The sequence below is a fragment of the Homalodisca vitripennis genome, chromosome 4 (assembly GCF_021130785.1).
Source record: "Homalodisca vitripennis isolate AUS2020 chromosome 4, UT_GWSS_2.1, whole genome shotgun sequence".
Taxonomy (NCBI): domain Eukaryota; kingdom Metazoa; phylum Arthropoda; class Insecta; order Hemiptera; family Cicadellidae; genus Homalodisca; species Homalodisca vitripennis.
In genome coordinates, this window is record NC_060210.1 from 21,047,166 (window position 1) to 21,074,873 (window position 27,708).

Consider the following 27,708-nt stretch of genomic DNA (forward strand, 5'->3'; position numbering starts at 1 on the left):
CTTTTAAATTTACATACTGGAGTTTTATTAGAAGTGTGTTATGAAACATTTATGTGTGGAATGACTATAACAAGTTATAGAGAGAAAAAGAAAGATAAAATAGTTGTAAGGGAAGCAAGTAAATGAAGACAGTCGATTTTTTATACTGACTCAAGGAGACAGTAACGCAAAAAAATCATGAATTAAAAACTTTTAATGATATAGATCGTGAGGAAAGTGTAGCAAATAATACTTCCAGTAAATACATAATGGGACATAAGGATCTATGAAGAGATGAAGACTTTGAAAAAAGGTTCAGTTTACGTGGTCTAATTTTTAGACATTTATGTTAATTCTTAAACATTCTTTTCTTTTAATTTCCTTACTATTTTATTTTTATATCAATATAAATTGCCTAATATTTATTACAAATGATTTTCAATTTTCCATTTTTTCAATCTCTCCTCCAAACTGTAATAAATTAAAAGAATGTACTAGCATATCCAAAATTTGTATGGAGAATATATATTACAATACTTTATATTTGAGCTGACTTAAAAACTACTATTGTATTCATCTCACAAAGTAAATTTTTAGTTAAAGACCTCGTATTAACTCAGTGTTTTAGAGAGATAGTGCCTGTACGTGCTTAAGGTGTAGTGGTTATACGACTGTTATAATTTATGTGGGTAACAATTTATTCACTAAAAAGCTCACGCTTTCAAGTTACAATGCATTAGAGCGTGTATGGAATTATAATTAACCGTGTTACATCTCCAGTTTTGCTCACCCTGACCAACTTGTAATCGTCACCCTAACTTAACTAATTTTAAGATAGGTATTCCAACCAATTGTAGAATTGTAATTTGTAGAGTCTTAATTCTTTCAAATTATTTGAAAATATTACTAATAAATAAGAAACATTTCTACTTTCAATGCAGTAAACGTAAAAATATTAAAAGAATTTTTTATACTTTTGAAGATGACACCCAAATGTAAAACATACATTTCGTGGCGGAAGGGAAATTTTGTTTTGGATTGGTATAATTGCTAATAATAGGTCCCTAAAACCGATAATCAAACAGGAAAAAACGAGTCTAAATTGATTTTTGTCAAAGTTTAAATAAATTGTTTCCGTCTAACAACAGAATTGTTTTAATGAAATAAGGGTTAAGATAAGCATTGGCTCTTAATTGACTAGACCTAGGCTTTTTAAATTTAAAAAAATTAGTTTTTTTTAGTTCAATTCGTTCCTTATTAAAAATTTAAAGACCAAAAAAAGAGGCAGTTCAAGTAAATGTCTGTAAAGTCTCTTGTAATTTTGCAAAATAAATGAAGTCTCTAATATACTTAAAGTATGTTTTGTTTTAAATATAATAATTATCACTTATAAATGGGGTAATCTACTAGGAGGGGAATAATTTCATGTAATGCCATCATTAGAAATGCCGATAACGGGTAAAACTGAAAGTGTACACGACAAAGCGGACACCTCCCACGCTGAGCTGAAATATGAATTTGCACGGCCGGCTGTAGACTATCTACTGTACACCCACTCTATACACAATGGACCCGCAATACCCTGGAACAAATGGTGACAATAGTCGACACGTTGAGCAAGGCAATTTATCATGCACAACTCCCACTCTGGTGTATGGAGACCCAACTATTTGTCATGCACTGCCAATTGGATGATTGGTCAATAAGCGGACAGAGAGAACGGTTTAACCCGTCAATGAGTCTCCTCCAGGCCTCCGGCTAGAGGTGAGTCTTTCTCACACAGCTGATTGCTTTAATCTTGAATGGAAGAACCAGTGCCTAGTATGTCTATAATATGCGGAAATACTTAGGAAATACAAAGGCTGTTTTTACCTCTGTTTCTTAGATGAATTAGACTAAACACAAAAGTCTAACGAGAAAAATTAAATAATGATGAACGACATTGGAATTTTACTCAATTATATAATTAAAAATATAAAACATGTAAAATTAAATAAAATTACAAATTTAACAATGTTGGTAAGGTTATCAGTTAGTTATTAAGTATATAGATAGTTTAGTAGTACAAAAATGGAATTTGAAGTAATACCATTTTGGAAGTCTTTTCAGAACAATGGATTATTTTCAAGATTTGTAGAAATATTAGCTCAAGAAGATTCGTCGAGGTTCCTTATAATTCCTCTATTCAGTTTTTCACTTAACAGAGTTCATATATGAAAGGGACACAATGAAGAATTAGTCTATATGCAACCTTGTTAAAAATAGTTTCATGCATTCAAACTAAGAAGTTTCATTTCAATTGTGTAAATGACCCAAAATAGTAATAGTATTATATCACTATTATTATTATTGTCAGATAATTTGTGAACGACTTTGGTACATTGTCACCAATGTTTAGTAAATAAAAATAACTCCAAAACGTTCTAAAGACACAATTGCCTGTATTTGTAAAAAAAGTAATTTTTTTTAGCTGGAATATTCTATAATATGTCACTATTTTGGAATGGTTCAACGTGAATAATATCAGTTTTAACTATTCTTCTATTTTTATTACGACTACTTGAAGTACAAGTTGTGAGACTTATATTTAACGTCTTATAGTTATTTATAGAAGATGAATCTTTCTTCAATTATAAAAAACATAATTTTATGATCTTAAAATTAAGCATTTTAATCTAACATTTTAAATTAACATTCATATTGTTGCCTTATGGAAGTGGCAAGAGTAAATCTCATATAATTGGTATATGTGCTTTAAAGCTAATAAAGATTGACGAATTCATCACAAAATCTTAAATTACTTGCGAATGTTAAGTTGACCTCAATTTCACGTTTCATTTAGTGCACCGAATGAAGTCTGACACTTACTTACTCAACATATGCATTGAACCTCTCCCACCATAGATGTGTTCGACTACTTACTTGTCAAACTTATTACCAGTATTTGATTTATCATTTCTCTCGGTTTGATCAAATATATCTGACATTTTTTGATAAATTAGGGGTTTAGTCTTCTGGATGTGGTCCTGAGAAGTTATGGGATTGGAATGATTATACTTGGAAAAAACAAATACCACAGAATAAAATTTCACAATTTTAGTTTAAAAGTTTTTATTGTATATACACTTACTTGCAATCAACAGTTTCAGACAATAAAAACAAGAATTCGTTACCGCTGAAGCCTGTTGAGGGGAATATTCACGATATATTGCCTAACGAACACGAACCGTATATTTTACTCCTGAAAACTGTTGTTTTATGAAACATGAACAGTTGTTTGAAATAAAAAACATTTGACCTCTGCACCTTAACTTAAAAACTATGTCTTATAGCTTTCTTCCTTATGGAATCATAGCTAGACACCTGCCCTAGACCATAAGGAAAATAAACAAGGTGAGGGTAACAAGGCAGACTCAGCTATTATACTGGAACTGTAGTTAGTTTTAAAAAAAATGCTTCTTTCTACACGTGCAAACATGATATTAGCGACAGGTTAAACTCTGATACTCTTAACCAAGAATACTTTAGTAACTTGAACTTGAGGTATGTCTAATTACGTTTAATACGATTCATATTACATCATAAGTAGTATAACACCTTAATTTTAAAATTGCTTTCGACAAACAGCAAGTAATTTTATATGTTGTAAATTTAAATTTGAAGAAATGTTCCACCTTTAGCTGAATGTCAACAGCAGTTTTGTCAAATTTAACTTTGGATAACGTGTGGAAAATATTATAATTATTTCCAGAATTTTGAAATATCCGGGAATATTTTTTTATCTTTTTCTTCTTATAGACCAACCTCAGTCTTCAAACCGATATAAAAAAAAATAATTACCCAAATTGATCCGCCGGTTCCCGAGACCAACGCTTAGCAACACATATAGCGATCCCTTTTTATTTATAAGATCTATTTATGTTATACAAACGTATAGCAGCATAACGTGTCTGTGTATACTAATTACACTAATAAGAACGCTTTTAGTTTATAAAATTCATGAAAACGAGTAGAATTTGTAAAAATACTTTCCCGAAGGCTTTTTTCACTCAGATCGGGTTTTTGGATTGCGAATTACTTAAGATCACTTTGAAAGGGACGTTGAAGAAAACAGAGGAAATAACCTGAACTGAAATGAAAATTGAATTGAAATATTTATGAATAATGTTTTGTATCAAATTAATAAAACTAATCTTTTTTTATTTATTATTTTAGAAATGGTTGTTATGGAACGTATAACCGTATTTTGTTTGTTTAGGAGGCGAGCAAGATAATGGAAATGTCTCCAACCACATTAGTTTTGTCACTGGTCGTATTTTGGAGTAAAATACCTTGGTAAGCTACTTGTATTGTTTATTTGGGTAGAAGTATGTGCAAGTGAAAGTTCTTTCTCTTAACTATATTGCTAACTATTATTCCACGTGAGTTACAGACTCCAAACTGGTACTCTCTGGTATACATATAAAGTAATTAAAAATTCATAATTTTTATCAGTATAAGTACTGGACGAATTCCATGAAATCATTTGTAAATGTTCAGAACCTGTTTAACGCACTTGGTTTCCAAAATAATTATACACTTCAGAAACGATTAATGGTGTCAATGTATCCAAAATGTTATATGTGAAGAGGAACAGGTTGAAAATGTGAAATATTTCTTTTGGTGACAACTTCTCAATTCTACATATTTCAATAATACAGAAACTATAAAAAAGTGAAATATTACGAATTTTTTAGAAACGTTATCATTTAATATGTACTAACATCAATTTAACATACTTTTTGGCACAAATTTACCAATAAAATGACGTAATAAGAATATACTAACATACTTTTCTAACCGACAGCTTTCATATTTTTTTTATAGTTACTATATTTTTAGTCACACAATATAAGCAGTAAGTGGGAAAAATCCAGGCCCAGAGAGCGTCTGCCAATAGATCAATCTTTACCGCATTCACTTCGATAAAGGAGGAGTAAGTATAACGTAACTTGTCCGAATACTATCGACTATACATACGGACGAAAATAAAGAACTGATTTCGGCATAAACTAATGGGGGAGACTACGCTAAACGCTCAGCTAATTAAACTTCGTTGTGGCTAATTTGAATAAAAACACAAACATACAAGCGGACAATAAACTAAGAAAGATAAGAAAATACGTCATTTATTACCTATTTCAACGTGCAAATCTAATGGTGAATTTTGATAAAATAATTTATAAACACCCTGTAAAACGTTGACATTTCAGGTGAAGCTAGAATGTTTAAGCTTGGTACGAAACCAGCAAATCCAAAGTTAGTAAGTTAGTAAGTAAGTTCATATCGTATGTACTGGAAAATCTCACATTCTGACGCTTCACAATATATTTTTTTCGCTGTCGTTCCCAACATGGTGATCTGTAAGATCAATTTATCAATGGAAAAGTCTTGGCAGACAGAAATGAAGACTCCCAATAGAAGAGGTTTACCAGGTACTATACGGATGTAGAGATAGTGTAGGCACAGTTTCCCCCTAATTCCAAACCTGTAGGTCAACCTTTGACAGTTATCATGCTTATTGACAGACAAAAGTCATATTTCCCCTTCAGCAACTGGCGGAAAAGGCTAATCGGCCAGCAAAACACGAAACGCACTGTCAATGTAAGTGTAATTATGGAAAGGATGATAAATAAATAATACTTTCTAAATCTTTCTATGCATTTGGTTTTTAAAGATATTGTTTTGGATATAAAATTATGTTGTAACACCAATACACTTTAATTAAATTCATTATTATTATGCATATTTCTTATAGATTAAAAAAGGCAAAATTTTTATATGAAATTAGAGTGTTCACTTTTACAGTATTTTAATGGTAGAAATACAGGGACAATTAACTAAAATATTAATTGTTATTGTTTTTTTACTGTTTCAAATAAGGTATTGTATGCATAGGCAATTTGAATATTATGTCACGTGTGTTTACAGTAGTATTAAAATTCATCACATAAAAATTAAAAATTTCAGGAGCTCTCAAGAAACCACCAGCTTCCAAAAAGAACAAACCCGTATACTGAACCAGCTGTTGGAGAAGTACGATCACCGAATCATACCCTACAATAACAATCGAACTGGTAAAGTGACGGTTTCCATATGCTAGCAATAAATATAAAGTGAATTATTAAGGGCTTAGTAAATATTATATAAATTCTTCTTGGATCTGTACCACAGAATTTTAGGCACACATAAAATGAAATAAATGATGTGAAATATGCCTGATTTATGAGGCGGAGTTAGGGCTATCAAGCCCTCTCTACCACTCAACCTCAAATTTTATACAGTAAATTTACCATAGCTTTATACGATTTTGGTAAATTATTAAATTATAATTTAAATATAAAACAACAAAATTGTTTAACCTACACAAAATTAAACGAGCTTAAAGTAAAAATCGACATATTAAAATGAATTTTGAAGCTTAAATACAAGAGAAGTGTATATATAGTAATAAATACAAGAACAATTCAAAATGAAGAAGAAGAAGACATTCAATCACTCTACACACCCTCTGAGACCACATGACCGCAACAAGCAGCACCACCGTCACCCCCCACAACCCCCCAGCAGCAGGCCCCTAACCCGCGCCCCGAAGCGTACACAGTCCTCAATACATCTAATATCATTGGGGAGAGCGTTCCAAAGACGACAAGCTTCAAAAGAAAAATTTAATAAATTAAATTAATCAATGGCCCTGATTGATTTAAGAACCATCCTTTCTCTAACCTCCTTTCTTGCAAAGTCTTTGAAATAGTTACCGATCTGTTACAAACATTTTTTATTCTAAAATGTTGCAAACATTTTAAACATGCAGTTCAACATAAGTATTTAGACTTGCAACCAAACAGAAAATTATAATACAGGGTGACTCTAAAAGGACTTTACAATTTTGAAATTATATAGATATTCATTGACTTTAATTACAGACTTGATATATGTGTCATTTTGTAGCAAATTACTTCAAGTTTATTGTCATATTCTTATTTCGGTTAAATGAGACTTCCATTAGTGAGACGGCAAACATCCCACCGGTAATCAATTTCTCGCCACACCCGTTTTAGCAAATCTGGCTTCATCAACCACACCTGTGATTCTTCTTCTTAGATCTGCAAGATTGGCTGGTAGAGGTGGAACATACACTTTATCTTTATTGAAACACCGTAGAAAAAAATTTATAGGAGTCAAATCGAGGGAGCGAGGTGGCCATGCAATTGGTCATAAACGCCCAATCCAGCGATCTGGAAAACGACCGTTTAGGAAATCCCTAACATCTGTTAGGTAGTGAGGTGGTGCTCCGTCTTGCTGGTAGTAGAAAAGAGCATCCTGTTGTTCATCTTTATCAATTTGAGGAATCAAAAAATTCTGCAACATATCAAGGTAAACGATAGCAGTGACAGTTCTCTCCATGGAGAAAAATGGCCCCTACACTTTAAATTTACTCATCGCACAAAACACATTCACTTTTGGACTGTCCCGAACTCATTCAAGGGATTCTCTTGGGTTTTGTTCCCCCAGATTCTGCAGTTATGGGTGTTCACTTTACCACTGATACGAAAAGTGCTCTCATCACTGAAGATTATTGAGTTCAGGAATGTCTCATCTTCTCCCATTCGATCCAACATTACAGCACAGAATTCTCCACTAGCAGCTTTATCTAAATCAGTGATATGTTGTACCATCGTAAGTCTGTATGGTTTTAAGTGCAAACGTCTCCATAGCACTCGCCAAACTGTCTTTTGTGGAATTCCAGTCTCCACAGCTACACGCCGCGTTGATTTTTTAGGACTATGGGCAAAGGTTTCCCTGACCTGTTCGACAGTAGCATCACTAACCTGTGGGCGACCTGGCGATTTCTCATGACGAACACAAAAACCTGTCTCGACAAAATTCTTGTGCCCACTGTAAATAGAAGGCCTGCTTGGAGGGTCTCTTCCGTATTTTGTGCACAATCTACGCTGAACACTTGTAGCAGAGTTTGTTTCATGAAAGAATAACTCACAGCGAGCACGCTCCGCACCAGTGAAAGTAGCCAGAAAGTAGCCATAGTAAAGACGAAGCTGGCGCTCGCAGTGGCGGAACTTGGTACTACAGCACTACGGGAGTCAAACTTGAAGTAATTTGCTACAAAATGACACATATATCAAGCCTGTAAGTAAAGTCAATAAATATCTATATTATTTCAAAGTTGTAAAGTCCTTTTAGACTCACCCTGTATAATGAAACGCAATTTATATAATTGTCATACTGTAGTTAATAGGAGAGAAAATTATCATTATAATGTACAATGTTGTGTCATCACTGATGTATATATCGTATGACGTGATTAGCAAATAAACCCAGACGTGACATCATCACCATCCTGACCGACCGACCAATCACAGCACAGAGCCGTCAGGCCATCCTGGTCCCGCTCTCCTTCCCTCAGTCTGTCACCAGCTCTCATGTTGTGGACACGTGCTATTTACCGTTCCTCCCGGTGATGACCTTGGTTTTGAACCGTATTATAGTGTTTCATTTAGTGCGTGTAATTTTAAGTAATATTTTAAACCCCATAATAACGTAACATTACAGAATAAAGTCACAGCTGCTCGAATAACTACCACTGAAAATCCTGAATTCATGAATAACAAAAAAAAAACAAAATATTGAGTCTCATAAATAGTTTTTGCAACTAATCAAAAATAAATACTTAGTTAACAATAATAATTGATATAACATATATCTCGTTTCAGTACACTTATTCAGGTGTTATCCTTTTAGCGCGTGTTACTAAAAACACATATATTTAAACCAACCACTTTTCCTTCGAAACTATATATTTTAATAAATCCTCGATACGTTCTTCTCAACTATTTATGCATTTGGGTACTTCTATTAAAATATCGCTTTTGAACTCACGTTGTTTCTAAATGGCGGGATACATAACAAAATAAATCTCCCTAAAATTATGATACAAAACAAAACAAGGGACAGAAATTACAAAGTCTTTGGCGGTTTATCCTTCAAGACTAGATGAAAAATAACTGGAAGGTAAATTTGTGTAGACATTGGCATAAGTGATTGATTTGTATATTTAAGTTTAAAGAAATGCCTAAAATAATTTTTAGAATATTATCTCCTAAAATAATATTGTGGATTAATGATCTTAAAAATTGTCACTTAAGATGGTATGCGAGTATTTAATGCCGTAATTAATCTAATGCTTAATATAATATTAGTAATCTTGTAATAAAGGTCGTTGTTAGGGATTTAGGGATTATATAATCTAATCTAGCATTATTATTCACGCTAATGCCGTGTATTTAATCAGGTTATGTATAGAAGCCTTTTAAGCTTCTATTGACACATAGTTTAAAAAAATAGATTATAACAAATATACATATGCTACTCGGAGGGACTGTCGTGTGATTAACGGAGGGATTTATTGAAACGTGATTTAAAACAATATAACTATAATTAAAAAAATCGCCTATTACGTTTAACATTAAATAGGACTTTAAAAATATTATTGTAATATTATAGAATTTAAGCACATTAAAAAAATACGATTGAATAGTACTTCACATCAATATCTATAGGTTACTATAGTGTTTTATAATATCTACGGTATTTTTAAATAAAAGAGATTATGCACTTATCAAATAGTAATCCTAGTAACATTACAATGTTGCAGATGACTTTGATTCCCTGCCGGTCTATGTAAACTGGATCATTCTACACATGTCAGATGTGTCTGATGTTGACTGGGTGAGTGACTGCATATGTTATATTACGTTATGTAATGTTACACAACTGGAGAGATCTTTAAAACACACAAAATCTCCTTAAATAATTTATTGATTAGTTTATCTGCACTTATTTTTCCACTTTAAGTAATAATTAGTTATATTTGTTGCTGAAGATGAACAAGAGAATACTTTTACGAATTACTTTAAAATTATTTTTAATAAACTTCAAATTAAAATCGGAATTCAGTAAAATACTTTTTTAAAGTTAAATATCAAGATTGAAAAGTTTTGCAATAAAATGCTTCTTATCTCAAATAAAAGAAATTATATTAAAGTTAACTTGTTGATTCAAAATTAAAATCTAAATAAAGTTTAACTCTCCTTTAACATTCAAATAAGATTATAGTTTATAATTGTACTTTTATTTATTATAAGCTAGGCTAAAAAACTGAACTAAAAACTCACTAACATTTCTCCGTCGCACATATTCCACCCCAAAAATATTTACTATAAATTTCATATCTTGATGTATTAAAGTTTTATGAATGTTGTATATTAAATTTCTATTGCAAGTAACCTTTAAAATGATATATTAAAAACCTTTAACTAAACAATACTTACAATAACATGCACTCTTTTGAAAACTTACTTTAATTAATTAATTAGTGATCACCAAATCTTCTTAATTCCCCCTTTGCATCAAAATAATCCCTGTAAAAGAATGATAACATTAATTAATAAAAAATCTCCCATGCAAAAATCGCAAATCGATAGTAAAATTGCTACTTACACAAAATCTTGTGTAGATTTGTAGAAGAATAAGAAGTGGAAAACACACCAAAATTAAATCCGTTAAACACTGAAAAAACTTCAAAATGCTCATATTGGAGTTTGTTATACCGACTCCTTCCCTAGCCAAAACTAACTTTTCACCGACGCCCTTGATTGGCCTCCGACTATCCAATCACAAGGTTTGAGAAATTAATTGTTAACTGAGCAACCCCTATTGTATACCGTTATCATAGTCAACTCCGCAGTCTTACTGTACCATTCTTACATTCTCGGACCAATTCTTGAGACATTGTTTCATCAATTTTACCTATGTTTTGACAAAACTGTTTAAATTTTAACATATGTCTTTATATGTTGTTTACTATAACTAAGTACGTTTAGTAATTGAAATTTAATTTGCATATGTAACTAATGCTGCAGCATAATTATGTGAATACCACTGCAAACTGACTGCTTTGCACATCTTAAGAGTATTCAATTATAACTGGATTTGTTATATTAAGTAAGTGGTACACATTACGTGTATGTCATTGCGAACTGACTTATTTTGCACATCTCAGGGAAATCCGATTACGAAATCTCAAGTAACTACACTGTTATATTACTTTTTATAATGGAACACATTGCATGGATGTCTGTGCAACTGTGGAACTGGTTGCTTTATACGTCTAAGAGGTAACCTATTATTAAATTTTGAGTGACTGCATCTCTTATAATTACGTTTTATTATTATATATTACGCCACTCTTGTGGTGATTTGTGTATATTTCTGTATTTAATAAATCTCTCTGTTGTGTAAATGATTTTTATTATTCTTATGTATTTGTGAAGACATGTTATTCGTAAGGTTAGGACACGTTCAGTACGTAAAGCGGGATAGATTGGATGATTTGATCGTATTAACCTTTTATCGTGTTGAGCGATTTGTGAAGACATGTTATTCGTAAGGTTAGGACACGTTCAGTACGTAAAGCGGGATAGATTACATGATTTGATCGTATTAATCTTTTATCGTGTTGAGCGATTTGTGAAGACATGTTATTCGTAAGGTTAGGACACGTTCAGTACGTAAAGCGGGATAGATTGGATGATTTGATCGTATTAACCTTTTATCGTGTTGAGCGATTTGTGAAGACATGTTATTCGTAAGGTTAGGACACGTTCAAGTACGTAAAGCTGGATATATTGGATGATTTGATCGTATTAACCTTTTATCGTGTTGAGCGATTTGTGAAGACATGTTATTCGTAAGGTTAGGACACGTTCAAGTACGTAAAGCTGGATATATTGGATGATTTGATCGTATTAACCTTTTATCGTGTTGAGCGATTTGTGAAGACATGTTATTCGTAAGGTTAGGACACGTTCAGTACGTAAAGCGGGATAGATTGGATGATTTGATCGTATTAACCTTTTATCGTGTTGAACGATTTGTGAAGACATGTTATTCGTAAGGTTAGGACACTTTCAGTACGTAAAGCGGGATAGATTGGATGATTTGATCGTATTAACCTTTTATCGTGTTGAACGATTTGTGAAGACATGTTATTCGTAAGGTTAGGACACGTTCAGTACGTAAAGCGGGATAGATTGGATGATTTGATCGTATTAACCTTTTATCGTGTTGAGCGATTTGTGAAGACATGTTATTCGTAAGGTTAGGACACGTTCAGTACGTAAAGCGGGATAGATTGGATGATTTGATCGTATTAACCTTTTATCGTGTTGAGCGATTTGTGAAGACATGTTATTCGTAAGGTTAGGACACGTTCAGTACGTAAAGCGGGATAGATTGGATGATTTGATCGTATTAACCTTTTATCGTGTTGAGCGATTTGTGAAGACATGTTATTCGTAAGGTTAGGACACGTTCACTACGTAAAGAGGGACAGATTGGATGATTTGATCGTATTAACCTTTTATCATGTTGAGTGATTTGTGAAGACATGTTATTCGTAAGGTTAGGACACGTTCAGTACGTAAAGCGGGATAGATTGGATGATTTGATCGTATTAACCTTTTATCGTGTTGAGCGATTTGTGAAGACATGTTATTCGTAAGGTTAGGACACGTTCAGTACGTAAAGCGGGATAGATTGGATGATTTGATCGTATTAACCTTTTATCGTGTTGAGCGATTTGTTTATTTAATGTGGCTTTAAATTTCAACTGAACTATCAACACAGTTAGGGGAATTTTACATTTTTAAAGTTTAAAATTAGTTTAAAATCGTGCGCGAATGAGCTACTAAAAATAAAAATTGAACACAGCTTAAATTATGGCTAACGTTTATCTATGTGGCCAAGGGTTCAATAAACTTTCTTGAGGATTTTAAAAATCACTCTTTAACATATTTAAACTTTGGCTTGGGTAACCTTTTTACTACGCTGAAAATAACTTTGTTTCTGTAAGTTTAATAATAATTTAAAATTCATAGTGACATTATATTTTGTTTGTCATACTTGTTTATCCGAAAAGCCATGAGATGATATTGTGGCGAGGCTGGTGGAGGGCGAATTTGGCCTGATAAATTTCAAAATTGACTTTATTTAACCATAGTTCATTAAGACTACGTGTGACTTAAGTTATTATCTTTTATATTTTACAAGGACAATTTCAAAACTATAAGAATTACAAAAACTAGCCATCTAGAGATTAAATTTGTCGCTTGGACGTATAACGTGAGTCCGAATATGCTCTTAGCGTTAGTGCGTTTAACGCGTCTAGTGCGTTCCCGTTTTCTAAGGAGTAGGCTACCCAAAAATGCTCCAAAAGATGATTAGTAAAAAAAGCGATTACAAATATAGTAAATATTTTTCAGTTAGATGTAGAAATATTTTTAATCTCTCTAAAAAACCCTAATAGTACTTTTGCGAATTGTTTGTGTACTTTTGAGCTACTTTTTCCTACAATAACAATTTTTAATAGAGACAGTAAAACTATTTTTTCAGGTAATTGGATATTTTTCATTGAGTCACAAGTTGAGAATTCTGGTACAAGAGTTGAACATTTTTTAATGACATAGGAAAGGGGCGTTAAAAATAATAATTGGAATTACTTGGTTCCAGTTAATATTATTATAGAAAAATCTTTTAAATTAAAAATAGCTGAGAGTTTTCCTACATTATTTCTTCATGCATATATAATTTACGAGTATCTATCACTGAAAAAAAGGAATTTAGAAACAATAAAATGTAATAAACTTATAATTTTACTTGTTCATACTGATGCTTATAAAAATGTTTCAAACAAAATAAACTTTTTTCTGAATCTTAAGGTGTCTTAAGTTGCGCTGTACTATTAAAAATAGAAAATATGTTTTAATATTATTTGAAAAATCTATACATTAAATTACTAGTAATGCTTTTTCTTTCAGGACTTTAGCATAGAATTCTTATTAAAATTGGAATGGACTGATGATAGACTGAAATACGAAGATACCGGTAAGTAATAAATGTAACAACTATAACAGCAAATAACTGTTAAGAGATCATTAACTCAGCAGTGTCGTAACTATCGTCCGTTGTACTTTGCTTTCATACCTGACATTATGGCTTGGAATTCAAAACTTTGCTACAGTTACGTTTAAAACATTTCATATATTCAAATGCAGTCTCATAATATGAGAACTGATAAGAAAGGAAATATACAGAAACGGGGGTTAATTTAAATCAGTGATCAATAGTAAATTAATTTCTGTGATGTTTAGAAAATCGAAATGACAGGTCTTCTCAAAAGAAGATAAATTAACATGTAATCGTAGTTTTGAATTACACTCATGAAAAAGTATAAATAGTTTTTGAACCTATTTTTTCAAACACTAATGGAATGAAAACTCATTCGTTCTGGATGAAATGCGATATACATTTGAATTCTCAATGTTCAAACCGTACAGAATTGTAATCATTATTAGGCTATAAGAAATTTCTAAAGATGTAAAGTGTGCAAAAATTTTCAAAAAATATTTTTCTATGTCGATTAAAATCTTTGGTAAAATTGTATTATTTTTAAAGTTCACAACTTGATTTGTAGTAATTTAAATGAATAGTCTAAAAATCGAATAAACGGGAAAATATTTTACTTATCCGCCATACTGAAAGGTTTAATTATATGACATGGTTCATAAGATACATAGATGCCATGTTTGTATTCAGTTTATTATAAATCATACATTAAATGTCGTTATTTAATCAAATCACTTTAGTAGTTTAGCGTGGTTTGCTTCTCAAAGCTTTGATGACAGATTTTAATATCTTACAAAATTACAAAGCACCTTGAAAGAACGGAATTGTAATGAAAACTTAACAAGAAATTACTGCTTTGATCTAATGCCGATATAGACGTATTCACCCTCGAAAACGTGAACAGCTGCCATCTTGAAACCTTATACATATCGTAGTATTTTGAAATTAAATGTTACTAAGGTTATTCAAATTTAGTATTTACAAGTAGTTATCTAAAGTTAGGGAAATTTTTTTGATTTTTGTTATAGAACAACTGAAATGAAAATGTTGTACAAATTTTAGTTGCTGCCATTCCAAAAACTAAGTTGCCTAGGAGTATAACAAGGTCAAATTTTATCTTCATCTTCAGAATTACTTGAATCAACAGTTGTCTAAATTTCAAAGGCCGGTAGGTTGAAGCCTTTAAATCGTATACCATAAAATTATATAACAACAATTTACGAGAAATTGTAAATGAATATTTGAAATTCCACACTATGATGTTCAATACTTAGCTAGCCATACTGAAAACGTAAGAGGTCCTGAATTAATGGCTTTGGGACATAAATGTATACTTGCTAAACAATAATCAAGACATTAGTAGGGTTTTAAACAACAAAATGTCATAATTGACTTTATGAACAGCTCTATTTGTTACATAGTTTTCAAAATAAATAACATAATTGGCTGAGCGTCAGCGAAGACTATCACTCGATAGGCTGGAATAATGTCATTTATGTGTTTCTATCCATCCGCTTTCTACAAAATGACCTTAATCCTGCATAATAAACGTTTAGTTTCGTAATGCGTAAAAATATTAGGTTTACCATTTCTTATAGTTCCGTTTTATTACCTTAAATTACTTTGAATTTTTCCGTTGAATTTATTTTTTGGAAGGTTAACATTTTCTTAAGTCTCCTAAATTTACAATTTGCTTCTCTGGTAGAAAAAAAAAAAAATACCGTCAACAAAAATCATTTTATAAATAGCAATTTTTAATACGAGTATTGTTAATTTTTATGGATTTTACTAGCTTTCCATCCAAGAATTCTAAAATTATGATGTTCTGTAGCAATGATGAAGCAAACTCTATAAAACTGAAGCATCCGAGCATGAATTCACCTCCTTAGCCACTAAAAATATAAGTGGAGTCTATATAAATGGAATCTTTTGCTCTTCACTCTAGTATATTTTAGATTATTATTTTATTTTATTATAGCAAAAATTGAGAGAACAGCTCAGTAAAAAAATGTATATCTCACATGCACGTAAAATTGTAGTCTCTAATTTTAAAGAAATAATTTAAGGAAGTAAAGTTATAAAACCTTTATTCCAAACATTTTTAAAGTGCTCATATAAAAACGAAAAAGGAGCGACTACTAATGCTTATATTAGTCAGATATTCATAATGTCGATGGGTGAGTGTGTTGTAATATTTATAATTATTAATCGTATAATTTTATGAAGAGAACATGGGAATTGTATTGTTAAGTTTGATTATTTTCAATGTATACATGTATTTATGTTTTAGGAAGGATAAAGTATTTGACTTTGACTGACACGTCGAAAGTTTGGGTCCCAGATATTTTTTTCACAAACGAGAAGAATGGGCACCAACACAAGATAGTAACGCCTAATAGGTTTTATCGCATTTACCCCTCAGGAAAAGTGGTATACAGCACCAGGTAAGGAATGTGTATACAGCAGATCTACCAACAGAGGACAGTTACTATATTTTGAAATTTTGAAAAAAAGAATAAGTTTCTCATACAAATTGTGTCACGATTTCCAAGAGAACTTTAGATATTTTAGGAAGGCAATGCATGTGTAGAACTTTGGAATGATGCCGAGTTAATTTATATCTGAATATGTCTGAAAAATATTCTGTAGGCTTTTTAAGGGTTTTTGCTATTTTGCGTCAAATGCATTTGTTAGATCTTTATTTAGGAGAGTATATTTGCCAGCGCTCAAAGATTCAGTAATTTTCTCTTTATATGTTACTGTGTATAGTAAAAAAGTAGAGTTTCTTTTGTCGGATGGTGATATTTTTACTGTACTTTCCCAAGGATCAATACATCCCTAAGTTACCGCTCATTTGTACCGTAAATTAGTTAATTAAATTTCATACAATGTAAATTTCGCAACCTAATCAGCCAGTATAATATAATATTATTTTACATCCAATGTTCCGGAACTAAATTATTGGTCGGAGTAACTACCTAATTGGCACGCGTATGAAAACTTTTTTTTTCTTCTAACCCTTTGTAGCAGCCCAACTACGTAACCGATCAGACCTCGCGCGCTTTGTCCGTAAGTAAAATTTATCTTTTCGTATTATTAAATTAGCCCTTTGATGCCAAACGTATAAAATGAATGTAACGTAAAGTAAAGATGTGAATAGTAAAGTAACTTACCCTTGAAGATCTTTTATTTGCTTGATGGAGATAGATAAAGGTTGTGGCGTCGTCCTTATGGCGACGAGCACGTTGTTATAAATAGTAATTTGTATCATTAAATGGCTTACCGTCGCGAATTTGTTTTAGGCGAGTTTACGTAGCTGATGTATCTCACGTGTTGTTTGAATAGATGGCTACCACTTCTCAACTCTACTCCTCTTCTAGAAATAACCGTTCTTAGACTACAGGGTTGTGAGTCTACTTATTGTGAAGTGAAGTGAAATATTATTGTTTTGTAAAGTAAAACGTCGTACGCATAATTCAATAGAACATTGGATATTTTAGATATATACTTAGATATATACTAGTATATATATAGTATATTAGATATATACTAGAAGATATACTTTTTAGTTATTATATTCTAATTGGCAGCAACGTGGCAGTACATAACTTTTCCTTTACCATCTAAAAGTGGTGCTTTTAAGTTTTCGTAATTAAACTGAACTTATAAGTACACTTTGTATTTCTAGTATTTATTACTACGACCTCAGAAGTCACCACCCCCATGTGTTATCGTCATACGGTACACAATTTTATTGCGCGACTCTGCTATTGATGTGCCTACTCTGCCATCAACTGGGTGAAACTGAGTGAAAACGCCACAATGCCTGCCATTAAAATAGAATATTTGTCTAAAGATGAGTTGGTATTTGAACTGATATCTAGAGGTATTAAATTAAATAGTGACAGTACAGTAAATGAACTCAGAAAGTCCTTAAGACAGTGTTTGAGAAACAATATTTTACCTACTGCTAGTAGCCTATTAAAAATAGACCACAATCAGGAAGTAAAACTTCTCAGTGAAAAAGTGATATTATTAGAACATGGGTGCAGTGAATTGAACAGTGCTAGTTCACCTTTAGAAATCACCAAATTCCAAGAAAAGTGTAAACATTTAATAAACCGTTTATTTTTAGACAACCAGCTAGAACTAAGTTCTGTACATAGTGAAACTTTATCAGCTTTAAAGTGTAGGCTAGTAAATGTTGAACAACAGTTAGCTAAAAACTTGCTACCTACAGTGAACCTAGAACAGCTTAAAGTGTTAGAAGCCAATTTAAATGAATCATTAGAACAAGATGAGGCTATGGAACAGGCAGTGAAAGAACAAATAGGCCCTATTTCTGTACAACCACCAACAATATCACAGCCTACTGCCAGTACCCCCACTTTGCCTATAATGCCTATTTATAATGCAAACAATGATTGTATTAGTCAACCTATGTCTGGTTTAAATATGTTTAATAAGTTAAACAACCCTGTAGAATGTTATTTACAAAATTTTACAGTAACAAATGGTTTAGTAATACCTGAGCTAATAAACTTTTTGAAAACTTTGTTAAAACTAAAATGTGAAACTAGCCTATCAGAAAATGAAATTTTAGCATTGTTACCATGTTATGCAAAAGGTCCACTTTTAGCCAAAATAATACAGTGTAAGTCTGTCATGCCAAATGTCAACTATCTACACAGGGAATTAATTAGTGCTTTTATCCCTGTAGGCCTAATTGAAAGACTGAGACTAGATTTAGTTTATAGGCCACAAAGGTTTGATGAGCCACTGTATGAATACATCTATGACATCAAAGAGCTCAGTCAAGTTTTATTGTGTAACATAAGTGAACAGGACTTGGTAACTTGTATAAAAAGAGGTATTAAGCCTACAGATAGAAATAAGTTAATTTTTGAAAACAATCCCATTTGTTTTACAGATTTGGAAAAATTGTGTATAGCTAGTAACAATATAACATTTAATGATAACTTAAGGGACAATTTAAGTAAGACATATGTTAACAACATGTATCCACCACATGTTGAACTTAGAAAAAGTAGGCCTACTGTCAAAAACCCAAAGTTATGTTTCAATTGTAATAGGCCTGGTCACTTAGCAAAAAATTGTTTTAGGAATCCAAAAAACTAGTCGATAGGGGAGTGGTATTACACACAACACCTAAAAATATCCCTCCCCGGTTTCATAAGTTTAAGAATAATAATTTTATAAATAGTAATACAGTAAGAAAAGAAAAACACTATTTTATGAGAGTCTATGGTAAGGTAATTAAAAATTGGAGTAAATTAAACTATAGAAAACCTAATTTAAGACTAAATGTTAGACAGTGTAACAATATGCCTTTAATTGAAGCTATAGTGGGTAAAAATGTAAAAACAAACTGCTTATTAGATACTGGTGCTACAAGAGATATAATTAGTAAAGAATTTTATGATAGCCTATTGTTGAATCAAAATGTTTCTAAATTAATGAAGTCAGATGATACAATGTTTGCTGCAAATAACACTGAAATAAAATGTTTTGGTTACTGTTATGCTAAGATAAAAATTTCTAAATTTTGTTGGAAAGTAAAATTTATTGTATTGGATAATTTAAAATGGGACATTGTACTGTATTGGGAAACCCATTTATATCTAATAGCAAATTAATTTTAGATCTTGATGGAGATTCATGTTATTTTAAATTCAATTGTAATGAGAAAATAACTATTGTCAGACAACAGCCTTTTGAACATGAAGTAAACAGCATTGATGTAAAAATAGGGTGCACTAGAGCTGAGGCTGAGATACAAAACCTTATAGGGGATTTTCCAAATGTTTTTAATCCAAAATTAGGACAGGCTCTAGATTTGGAAGTGAGATTAGTTCTAAATGACCCCACACCTGTAAATATTAGGCCTTATTTTATGAGCCCTCCTACTGTAAATAAGATGAAAACAATAATACAGGATTGGTTGGACCAAGGAATAATTGAACCCAGTACTTCAGCCTACTCCAGTCCAGCCTTTTTAACCAAAACGGACAGACTTGTAGTCAATTATACCGAATTAAATAAAAAGTTACAGAAAATTGATTTTCCCATTGGTGATTTAAATAATTATTATCAACATCTTAGTGGAGCCAAATATTTTTCAATAATAGATTTAAGAAAAAGTTTTTTGCAATGTCCATTATCACCTGATAGTCAAGATCTTACCTCATTTAGCACTATATTTGGTAAATATAAATTTAAACGAGTACCCTTTGGTTTACATGTTGGTAGTGCTGTATTGTCCGCCTATCTGGACAAAGTCCTAGACAATATAAAATTTAAATATGTGATAAATTTTTGTGATGATATCTTAGTGTACAGTAAGGACCTTGATTCGCATTTAGTACATGTCAGAGAGATTGTAAATAGACTAAGCAAACATGGCTTAACGGCAAACCTAGAGAAAGCAAAGTTTTGTTTTGAGGAAATCTCCTTTTTGGGGAACTTAATAAAAAATAATACAGTAACTATAGATCCCGAGCGAACAAGGAGTATAAGAGAATTTATGCCGCCTAAGAACGCCAAACAAATTTCACAGTTCTTAGGTATGACCAATTTCTTTTCAAAATTTATAAATAATTATGCCGAATTATGTAATCCTTTAAATCGTTTAAGAAGGAAAAACGCTAAATTTGTTTGGACAAGTGAATGTCAAGATTCGTTTGTAAAGTTAAAAGAAGCTATAATGAATCCTCCTGTACTCCAGTTAGCCGATTTTTCAAAGCAATTTATAGTAATGACAGATGCTAGTGGAATAGCCGCAGGTGGTTGTTTGTTTCAGGAAAACGACCAAAATGAATTAATGCCAATAGCCTATTACTCTAGGAAATTTACTGATGTCGAATTAAAATATACTGTTTATGAAAAAGAAGCTTTGAGTGCACTAATTTGCATAGAAAAATGGCACGAATTTTTAGAAGTAAGAACCTTTAAATTAATAACTGATAACCAAGCTTTATCCTATGTCCTCAATCACAAAAGGAAGGTAGGAAGACTTGCCCGGTGGATCGAGAGGATTTTGAATTTGCCATTTGAGGTGGAATTTAAAAGTTCCACCGATAATGCGCTGGCAGACGCCCTTTCACGTATGTTTGAGGGCGAGTCGACGGGAACAGCTGATCCGAGCCCCAGTGACTGCCGGAACATTCCAGACCAGGATAAAAATAGATTATCGATTTCCTTCTGCCATTCAAACTCCTCCCGAAGGCAAACATGTAAACGAACATCTAATGTAAAGCCTAAAATGCAGATAAATAATAAGTGCAATAACAAGGATAATTTGTGGTTGTTAATTAATGATTTGCCATTTGCGTTTAAAGATTTAGAAAAATATCAACTTCAAGATAAAGAAACTCAGCGAATCATTCAATCTGTAAAAAGCAATAGTAACAATTTATGTTATTTTATAAAAAACAATTTACTGATGTACAAAAGGAATGTAAAAAGTAAGAGTAAGATATTTTTGCCTGTACAGTTAATTGATTTAGTATATGAATTCTTCCACAGTTCTTTAATAGGAGGTCATTTAGGCATTGCTAGAACGCAAAGAAAAATTAATCAGTATTTTTATAGACCTGATTTAGACGAAATTATAAAGGCAAAAGTGAAAGCATGTAATGTTTGTAAAATGAGTAAAGTGTGCCAAAGAAAATATGAAGGCGAATTAATATCTGTGCCATTTAGGAACAATATGGATTGTTTATTCATAGATCTTTTAGGTCCCTTAGTGAGAACTAGAAACAGCAATGTATATTTACTTGTAGTTGTAGATGCCGCCAGTAAATTTCTATGGCTAATCCCTTTGAGGGAATGTAAGAGTGCTGAAATATGTAATAAATTAGACCGCATAATTTTTAACAACTTTTCTGTACCTAAAATAATAGTGTCAGACAATGCCGCATATTTTACATCACTGTATTTTAAGAAGTTCTTATTTAAGAATTTTATTGAACACCGTAGACTAGCGCCTTACAGGGCTAATGGAAATCAATCAGAAAGGCATATTAGAAACATATCTACATTATTACGTAGTTTCTATCACAACTGTCATAGTAATTGGGATAATGACCTAGGCTATATACAATTAAGTTTAAACACCGCCCATAATGAAAGCACAGGTTTTGCTGCCTTTGATTTAATGTTTAATCATTCCTGTAATAATGCTTTATCTAATTTATGGAAGCTAAATGATCTAATTGGTGAGAATTTGTCCAAGGAAACTGTTGTAAACAATTTAAAGAGAGCTGTGGTGAATGTAAAAAGGAGTATAGCACATAACAGTAATAGACAAAAGTACTCAGAGCAAAATGTAAAACATCCCTTTAAGTTGCATTCCTTAGTATGGATTATAACCCACTATTTAAGCAATAAGGTAGAAAAGTTTTGTGCAAAATTAGCACCAAAATATGTAGGAATTTATAGAATTTTATATTTTTTAAGCCCTGTAACTTGTATTGTACAACACACTGAAAATGTTTTGAATGTAAAAAAGGTTCATATTGTAGATTTAAAATTAAATTAAGACCTGTTCTGTATAAATAAAAAAAAAAAAAAATTTGTAGCATCCCTAGCTTAAGGAACCACTTGCTGCCAAATTTAAAAGATAAGATAAAATCCAGGAAGTTAACTGTTTGGTGAATTCTTAACGAATGTGTCAATGGAAATAAAATATAGAAAAAGAATTTGTAAATAGATTTAGTGTAAAGAAATGAGACAAAGTTGATCCTGACTGTTTGTAATGAGGGAACCAAATATGAAAAATTGTCTGTGTTTTGTAGGTATGCCGAAATGTTGAATTTTGAATTTTGTAGATATATTTGAAGTGTTAAAAATCCATGTAGATGTAAGATGTATAGGATGTTGTATGTAAATATATATATATATATATATATATATATATATATATATATATATATATATATATATATTAAGAGTGATGCAGTATTAATACGAAATGTGAGACTTAGCTTCTCGTGAGGGGACGTTTCATTCCAAAATATTCGATCCATATTGGTAACTTGTCCGCAAGTCTCAGGGTATTTAATGGCACAACACTATACACAAAACACTGGTATGAATGCAAAAAAGAAGTATGAATGTGGCGCCTATATAACAAAACACTACACTACACTTGTTTACGATTTAATCGCCTTAAATGCCCTTATTCTTGCAACGACCCGCAAATTCTAAAACGCTGCAACGTGCACTGCATGAAAATAGTTTGCCTAAATTGATTTTCTATTTTTGGTCCCTAAGCGAGCAGTCATAGAACTGCATTGGCATGCGATCTAGCGGATTTCATAGGAAACTTTTGAAACCCCGCGCTATCGTATTGTTATGGTTGAATTTGAATTTATGTAATGAATAAAAGGTTGAATTAAGTTTGTTATTTAGAATATGTTTAAATTAAAGCGACTAACTAGGTTGCGAAATCAAAACAGGGGGGATATTCTGTACCGTAAATTAGTTAATTAAATTTCATACAATGTAAATTTCGCAACCTAATCAGCCAGTATAATATAATATTATTTTACATCCAATGTTCCGGAACTAAATTATTGGGCGGAGTAACTACATAATTGGCACGCGTATGAAAATTTTTTTTCTTCTAACCCTTTGTAGCAGCCCAACTACGTAACCGATCAGACCTCGCGCGCTTTGTCCGTAAGTAAAATTTATCTTTTCGTATTATTAAATTAGCCCTTTGATGCCAAACGTATAAAATGAATGTAACGTAAAGTAAAGATGTGAATAGTAAAGTAACTTACCCTTGAAGATCTTTTATTTGCTTGATGGAGATAGATAAAGGTTGTGGCGTCGTCCTTATGGCGACGAGCACGTTGTTATAAATAGTAATTTGTATCATTAAATGGCTAATACCGTCGCGAATTTGTTTTAGGCGAGTTTACGTAGCTGATGTATCTCACGTGTTGTTTGAATAGATGGCTACCACTTCTCAACTTCTACTCCTCTTCTAGAAATAACCGTTCTTAGACTACAGGGTTGTGAGTCTACTTATTGTGAAGTGAAGTGAAATATTATTGTTTTGTAAAGTAAAACGTCGTACGCATAATTCAATAGAACATTGGATATTTTAGGCCCACCTAGAAGATATACTTTTTAGTTATTATATTCTAATTGGCAGCAACGTGGCAGTACATAACTTTTCCTTTACCATCTAAAAGTGGTGCTTTTAAGTTTTCGTAATTAAACTGAACTTATAAGTACACTTTGTATTTCTAGTATTTATTACTACGACCTCAGAAGTCACCACCCCCATGTGTTATCGTCATACGGTACACAATCGGGTTTTGTGGGACGAATTTTGCACCGAAATCGGTCACTCTGTACCTCACGTAGCTGCGAAACAGCCGACTCGATTCCAGTTGGGAAATCCAGAACTTTCACGGACTTATGGGCCCCGGAAAAGTTTAACCCTTTAAATAAAACAGCAGTTTCTATTGTACTCAGTACCCTAGATGACAGATTTTTGACATTTTCAGAATTTTTCGCATCCGCGTTTTCATTGTTGAGAGAGAATTGTTTTTGGTCTGAGATTTTCAAGTTTAGATCTTTTCTTGTTCTTTTGTGAATTTGAATGATTTTTACATCTATTTTGGATGTTCTGAAGGATTTTAGTGAATTCGCTGCCAATTAAATTTCTGAGATTATTGTTTCAAATTCAATAATAGTTAGTAGTATGTTGTTCCCCGGTGGTGATAAGCAAGTAGATTTCAGACGCTTTTGAAGTTATTTTTCTGGCTTTCTTGCTTTAAGATTTTACGCATTAGATTTTCATCCCTATATTTATGTAATAGGTCCGATGGTTGGAATGCTTAGTTGAATTGAGGTGTACCTTTTCAAGTTTACTCGAAACGTTTTATTATATGTTTTGTAACACTTAACGATTGCAAATGTCTAAAATCCTGTTATACTTTCAATAATAACTATTACGAAAAGTTACCTCATGACATAAAAGTCCCGTTAACGTAGCAGATAACATAATAATCAATATTATTCATCATCATTAATTTAAATTACTTCAGCTCATATACCTCATTTTGTTGGCTAAGAACTATTACGGAAATAATAGTTACTTTTTATTCGTATTGTTTTTTGTTTTAGCCTACAAACATCAAAACTTTATATGGCCCCTATTTTTAAAGAGTTACTTGATATAAACACTGAATATGATATAAATTTGCTATAATTGTTATTTGTTGAAGTCAACATTAGCAATAGTTTCAGCTTTACGCCTGAGTGCTGATAAAGAGTATTTTTGCATATTCGAATTATTCGAACGGCCGCTATATCGAAAGAAGAATGTTTATGAAATTCTATTATGAGGAAAATTGCAATGGGAAGGGTACCATAATATACAAAGTTATATTTAAAAACAACAGATTCTAATATTAGAGTTGTTTTGAAGACCGATCTCCTAATTTCACTCACGTTTATTAAGCCTAAACGTGTTTGTACTTTATGAATAGCACATTTCTGCCATTGTGCGCTCTGGGAGTTTACTTTCTTTGTTTTGTAGTTCACCATGTGCTTGGATTGCTGGCACAGATTACTTTGTCCCCAAACTGTTATATGTCATACATTACTAAAATTCTCAGTAAACAAAACGTCAGTGAAGTTCCAAAATCCACGAACTACAAACCATTTTTCAAAAACCAATATCCAAACGTATTAATCAAATAGGATTTAATTTTAATTGACTTGTTTGATATACAGGGTGTCCTGTAACCGTCTGGACAAAGGTATACTAAGTTATTGCTCAGGTCTATAGAAAAATGACATTATTTTAGTATTTTTTAAACGACGGCCATAACAACTTTTGAATATATTAAAAAAACTAGCATTTTTCTCAAGAATTACAAGAATAACAGTTTTTAGAAAACTTTATCATAAATTGAATGACACCAAAACTATTTAAATCGAATAATAAATAGCTGATTTAGAGCAGATTTACTGTGACAAGACATGGCCCACATTGAGAGATGCCGTTTATTCAGTTTTTGTGTTGTTGGCTATTCACTGAGAGCCTCAATTGGGGCTTTATAAACATTTGAGCCAAACTTGGTATAATTTAATTTATTAGCTTTTGAGATATTCATTTCTTACGAGCAAAAACGTGGTATACCTTTGTCTAGAGAGTTACGGGATACCCTGTATAATGTGGCAGTGGCTACCGAATTCGTTTGGATAACTAATAGGGCATTGAAGGGGCTTTAATATCGCTGACACTTAAAGCCATGGGTTAACTTAGCCATATAGAGAGCCCAATCTGTGACAGGATTAAGGCTTAGCCCATGAAAATAATTGTGTACCTTCTCTCTTCTTCAAAAAGCAGTTTGTTCAAGAGCAACCACAGGCTGACACTAGGAGATCCTTTCTTTATTCCAATAGGGAATCTGGTCAAGAATGAATTGTTTAATTTACTTCAAAACACTCGTAGAAGTGTTTTGTACAAGACTACACATACGGTGGCTGCACTAATCAATGGGGTACAGGATCTCATGCAAAACTAGTGCGGTAGTTTGGCCCTTAGAGGCGTCAGCTGTGGGACAGTCTTACCTTTCTGCTCAAAGGCTCTGGCATTGGGGAGATGCGCGAAGTAAAGTATCCTAACAATATCCATCGTACAGTTGTTCTAGATTCTAAAGCTGGAGATAAATCAATAAATACAGGTTTTATTGTAAGCAAAATATTCTTCTAATTCATGAAAGTGTATGGTATTTGTATTCTGTACATCTGAATATCATTCATACATATGTTTACTTTCACCCTGATTCTCATTCTTTTTGAACTTTCCCCACTCGTGTCCCAATTTTGGGGTCTCAAAAAAGTGTAAATAAATGTAAAATGAATGTTAATGATTATATTGATATATTTTAAACTTGTGGTAGGCACGTCATCACAGAGCTTCTGTGTTTGCTGTATATACTATTATCCGGTTAATGCTAACATTCGGATCCATATTGTAATGTATGAAAAGGTGGTAGCCTGCCTAAATTTACAGTTTTATACAGGCTTTTTCTTCGAATGCTATCATTATTATGCCCTTCAAGACATCCTGATCTGTTCTACATCCAGAACTGATGCGTTTCGTCTACAGCAGGAAGAACATTGGCCAGACTCTAACTATAGCAGAGGACACCAAAAATAGAACTGGTTTCTGGGATATGAACTTATTTTGTCTGTCCAATTGTTAAATAGTTTTTTTTTTTTTAAATCCTACATAGAAATGAGACCTCCTAAAAGAAAAGACGCGCCACTAAGGCTTTTTTTTAGATAAGTTACGTGCTAGAATTGCGGGATTTTCATAATTTAGCTAGTTGGGGTCTTTGATCTTCATTTTCCAAGTAGAAGTCTTTATGGATCGTTACCTACAGGAATCTTCACCTGTGGTACATCTTCACTAATAGTCAGATAGCTCGGATGGCTGCAGGATCAGCCTTGTTACAGTTTTTTTGTACCTCGTTGTCATAAATAGAATATGTAATATAAAAGTGCTGCTTATTTGGCTAAATTGAGATTATTATAGCACCTGATAAGACATTAACAGTTCTGTGCAATCCCAATGTGTAGAGTTTACAACTATTTTGAGCTGGTTACCCTAACACCCAAAGTTTTTAAGAATGTTGCAGGACTAAAAATGTGCGT

General features: G+C 32.2%; 1 protein-coding gene across 1 annotated transcript in view; it reads left to right on the plus strand.

Annotated features, from left to right (window-relative positions):
* Positions 1–1,664: 1,664 nt before the first annotated feature.
* Positions 1,665–27,708, plus strand: part of LOC124359025 (glutamate-gated chloride channel-like) — a 32,341-nt gene continuing 6,297 nt past the window's right edge. The window contains exons 1-6 of the mRNA XM_046811371.1: positions 1,665–1,743; positions 4,238–4,314; positions 5,989–6,095; positions 9,692–9,765; positions 13,914–13,980; positions 16,292–16,445. Of these exons, the coding sequence (XP_046667327.1) occupies positions 4,253–4,314; positions 5,989–6,095; positions 9,692–9,765; positions 13,914–13,980; positions 16,292–16,445 (464 nt within the window). The 5' untranslated portion in view covers positions 1,665–1,743; positions 4,238–4,252. The remainder of the gene's footprint in view (positions 1,744–4,237; positions 4,315–5,988; positions 6,096–9,691; positions 9,766–13,913; positions 13,981–16,291; positions 16,446–27,708) is intronic.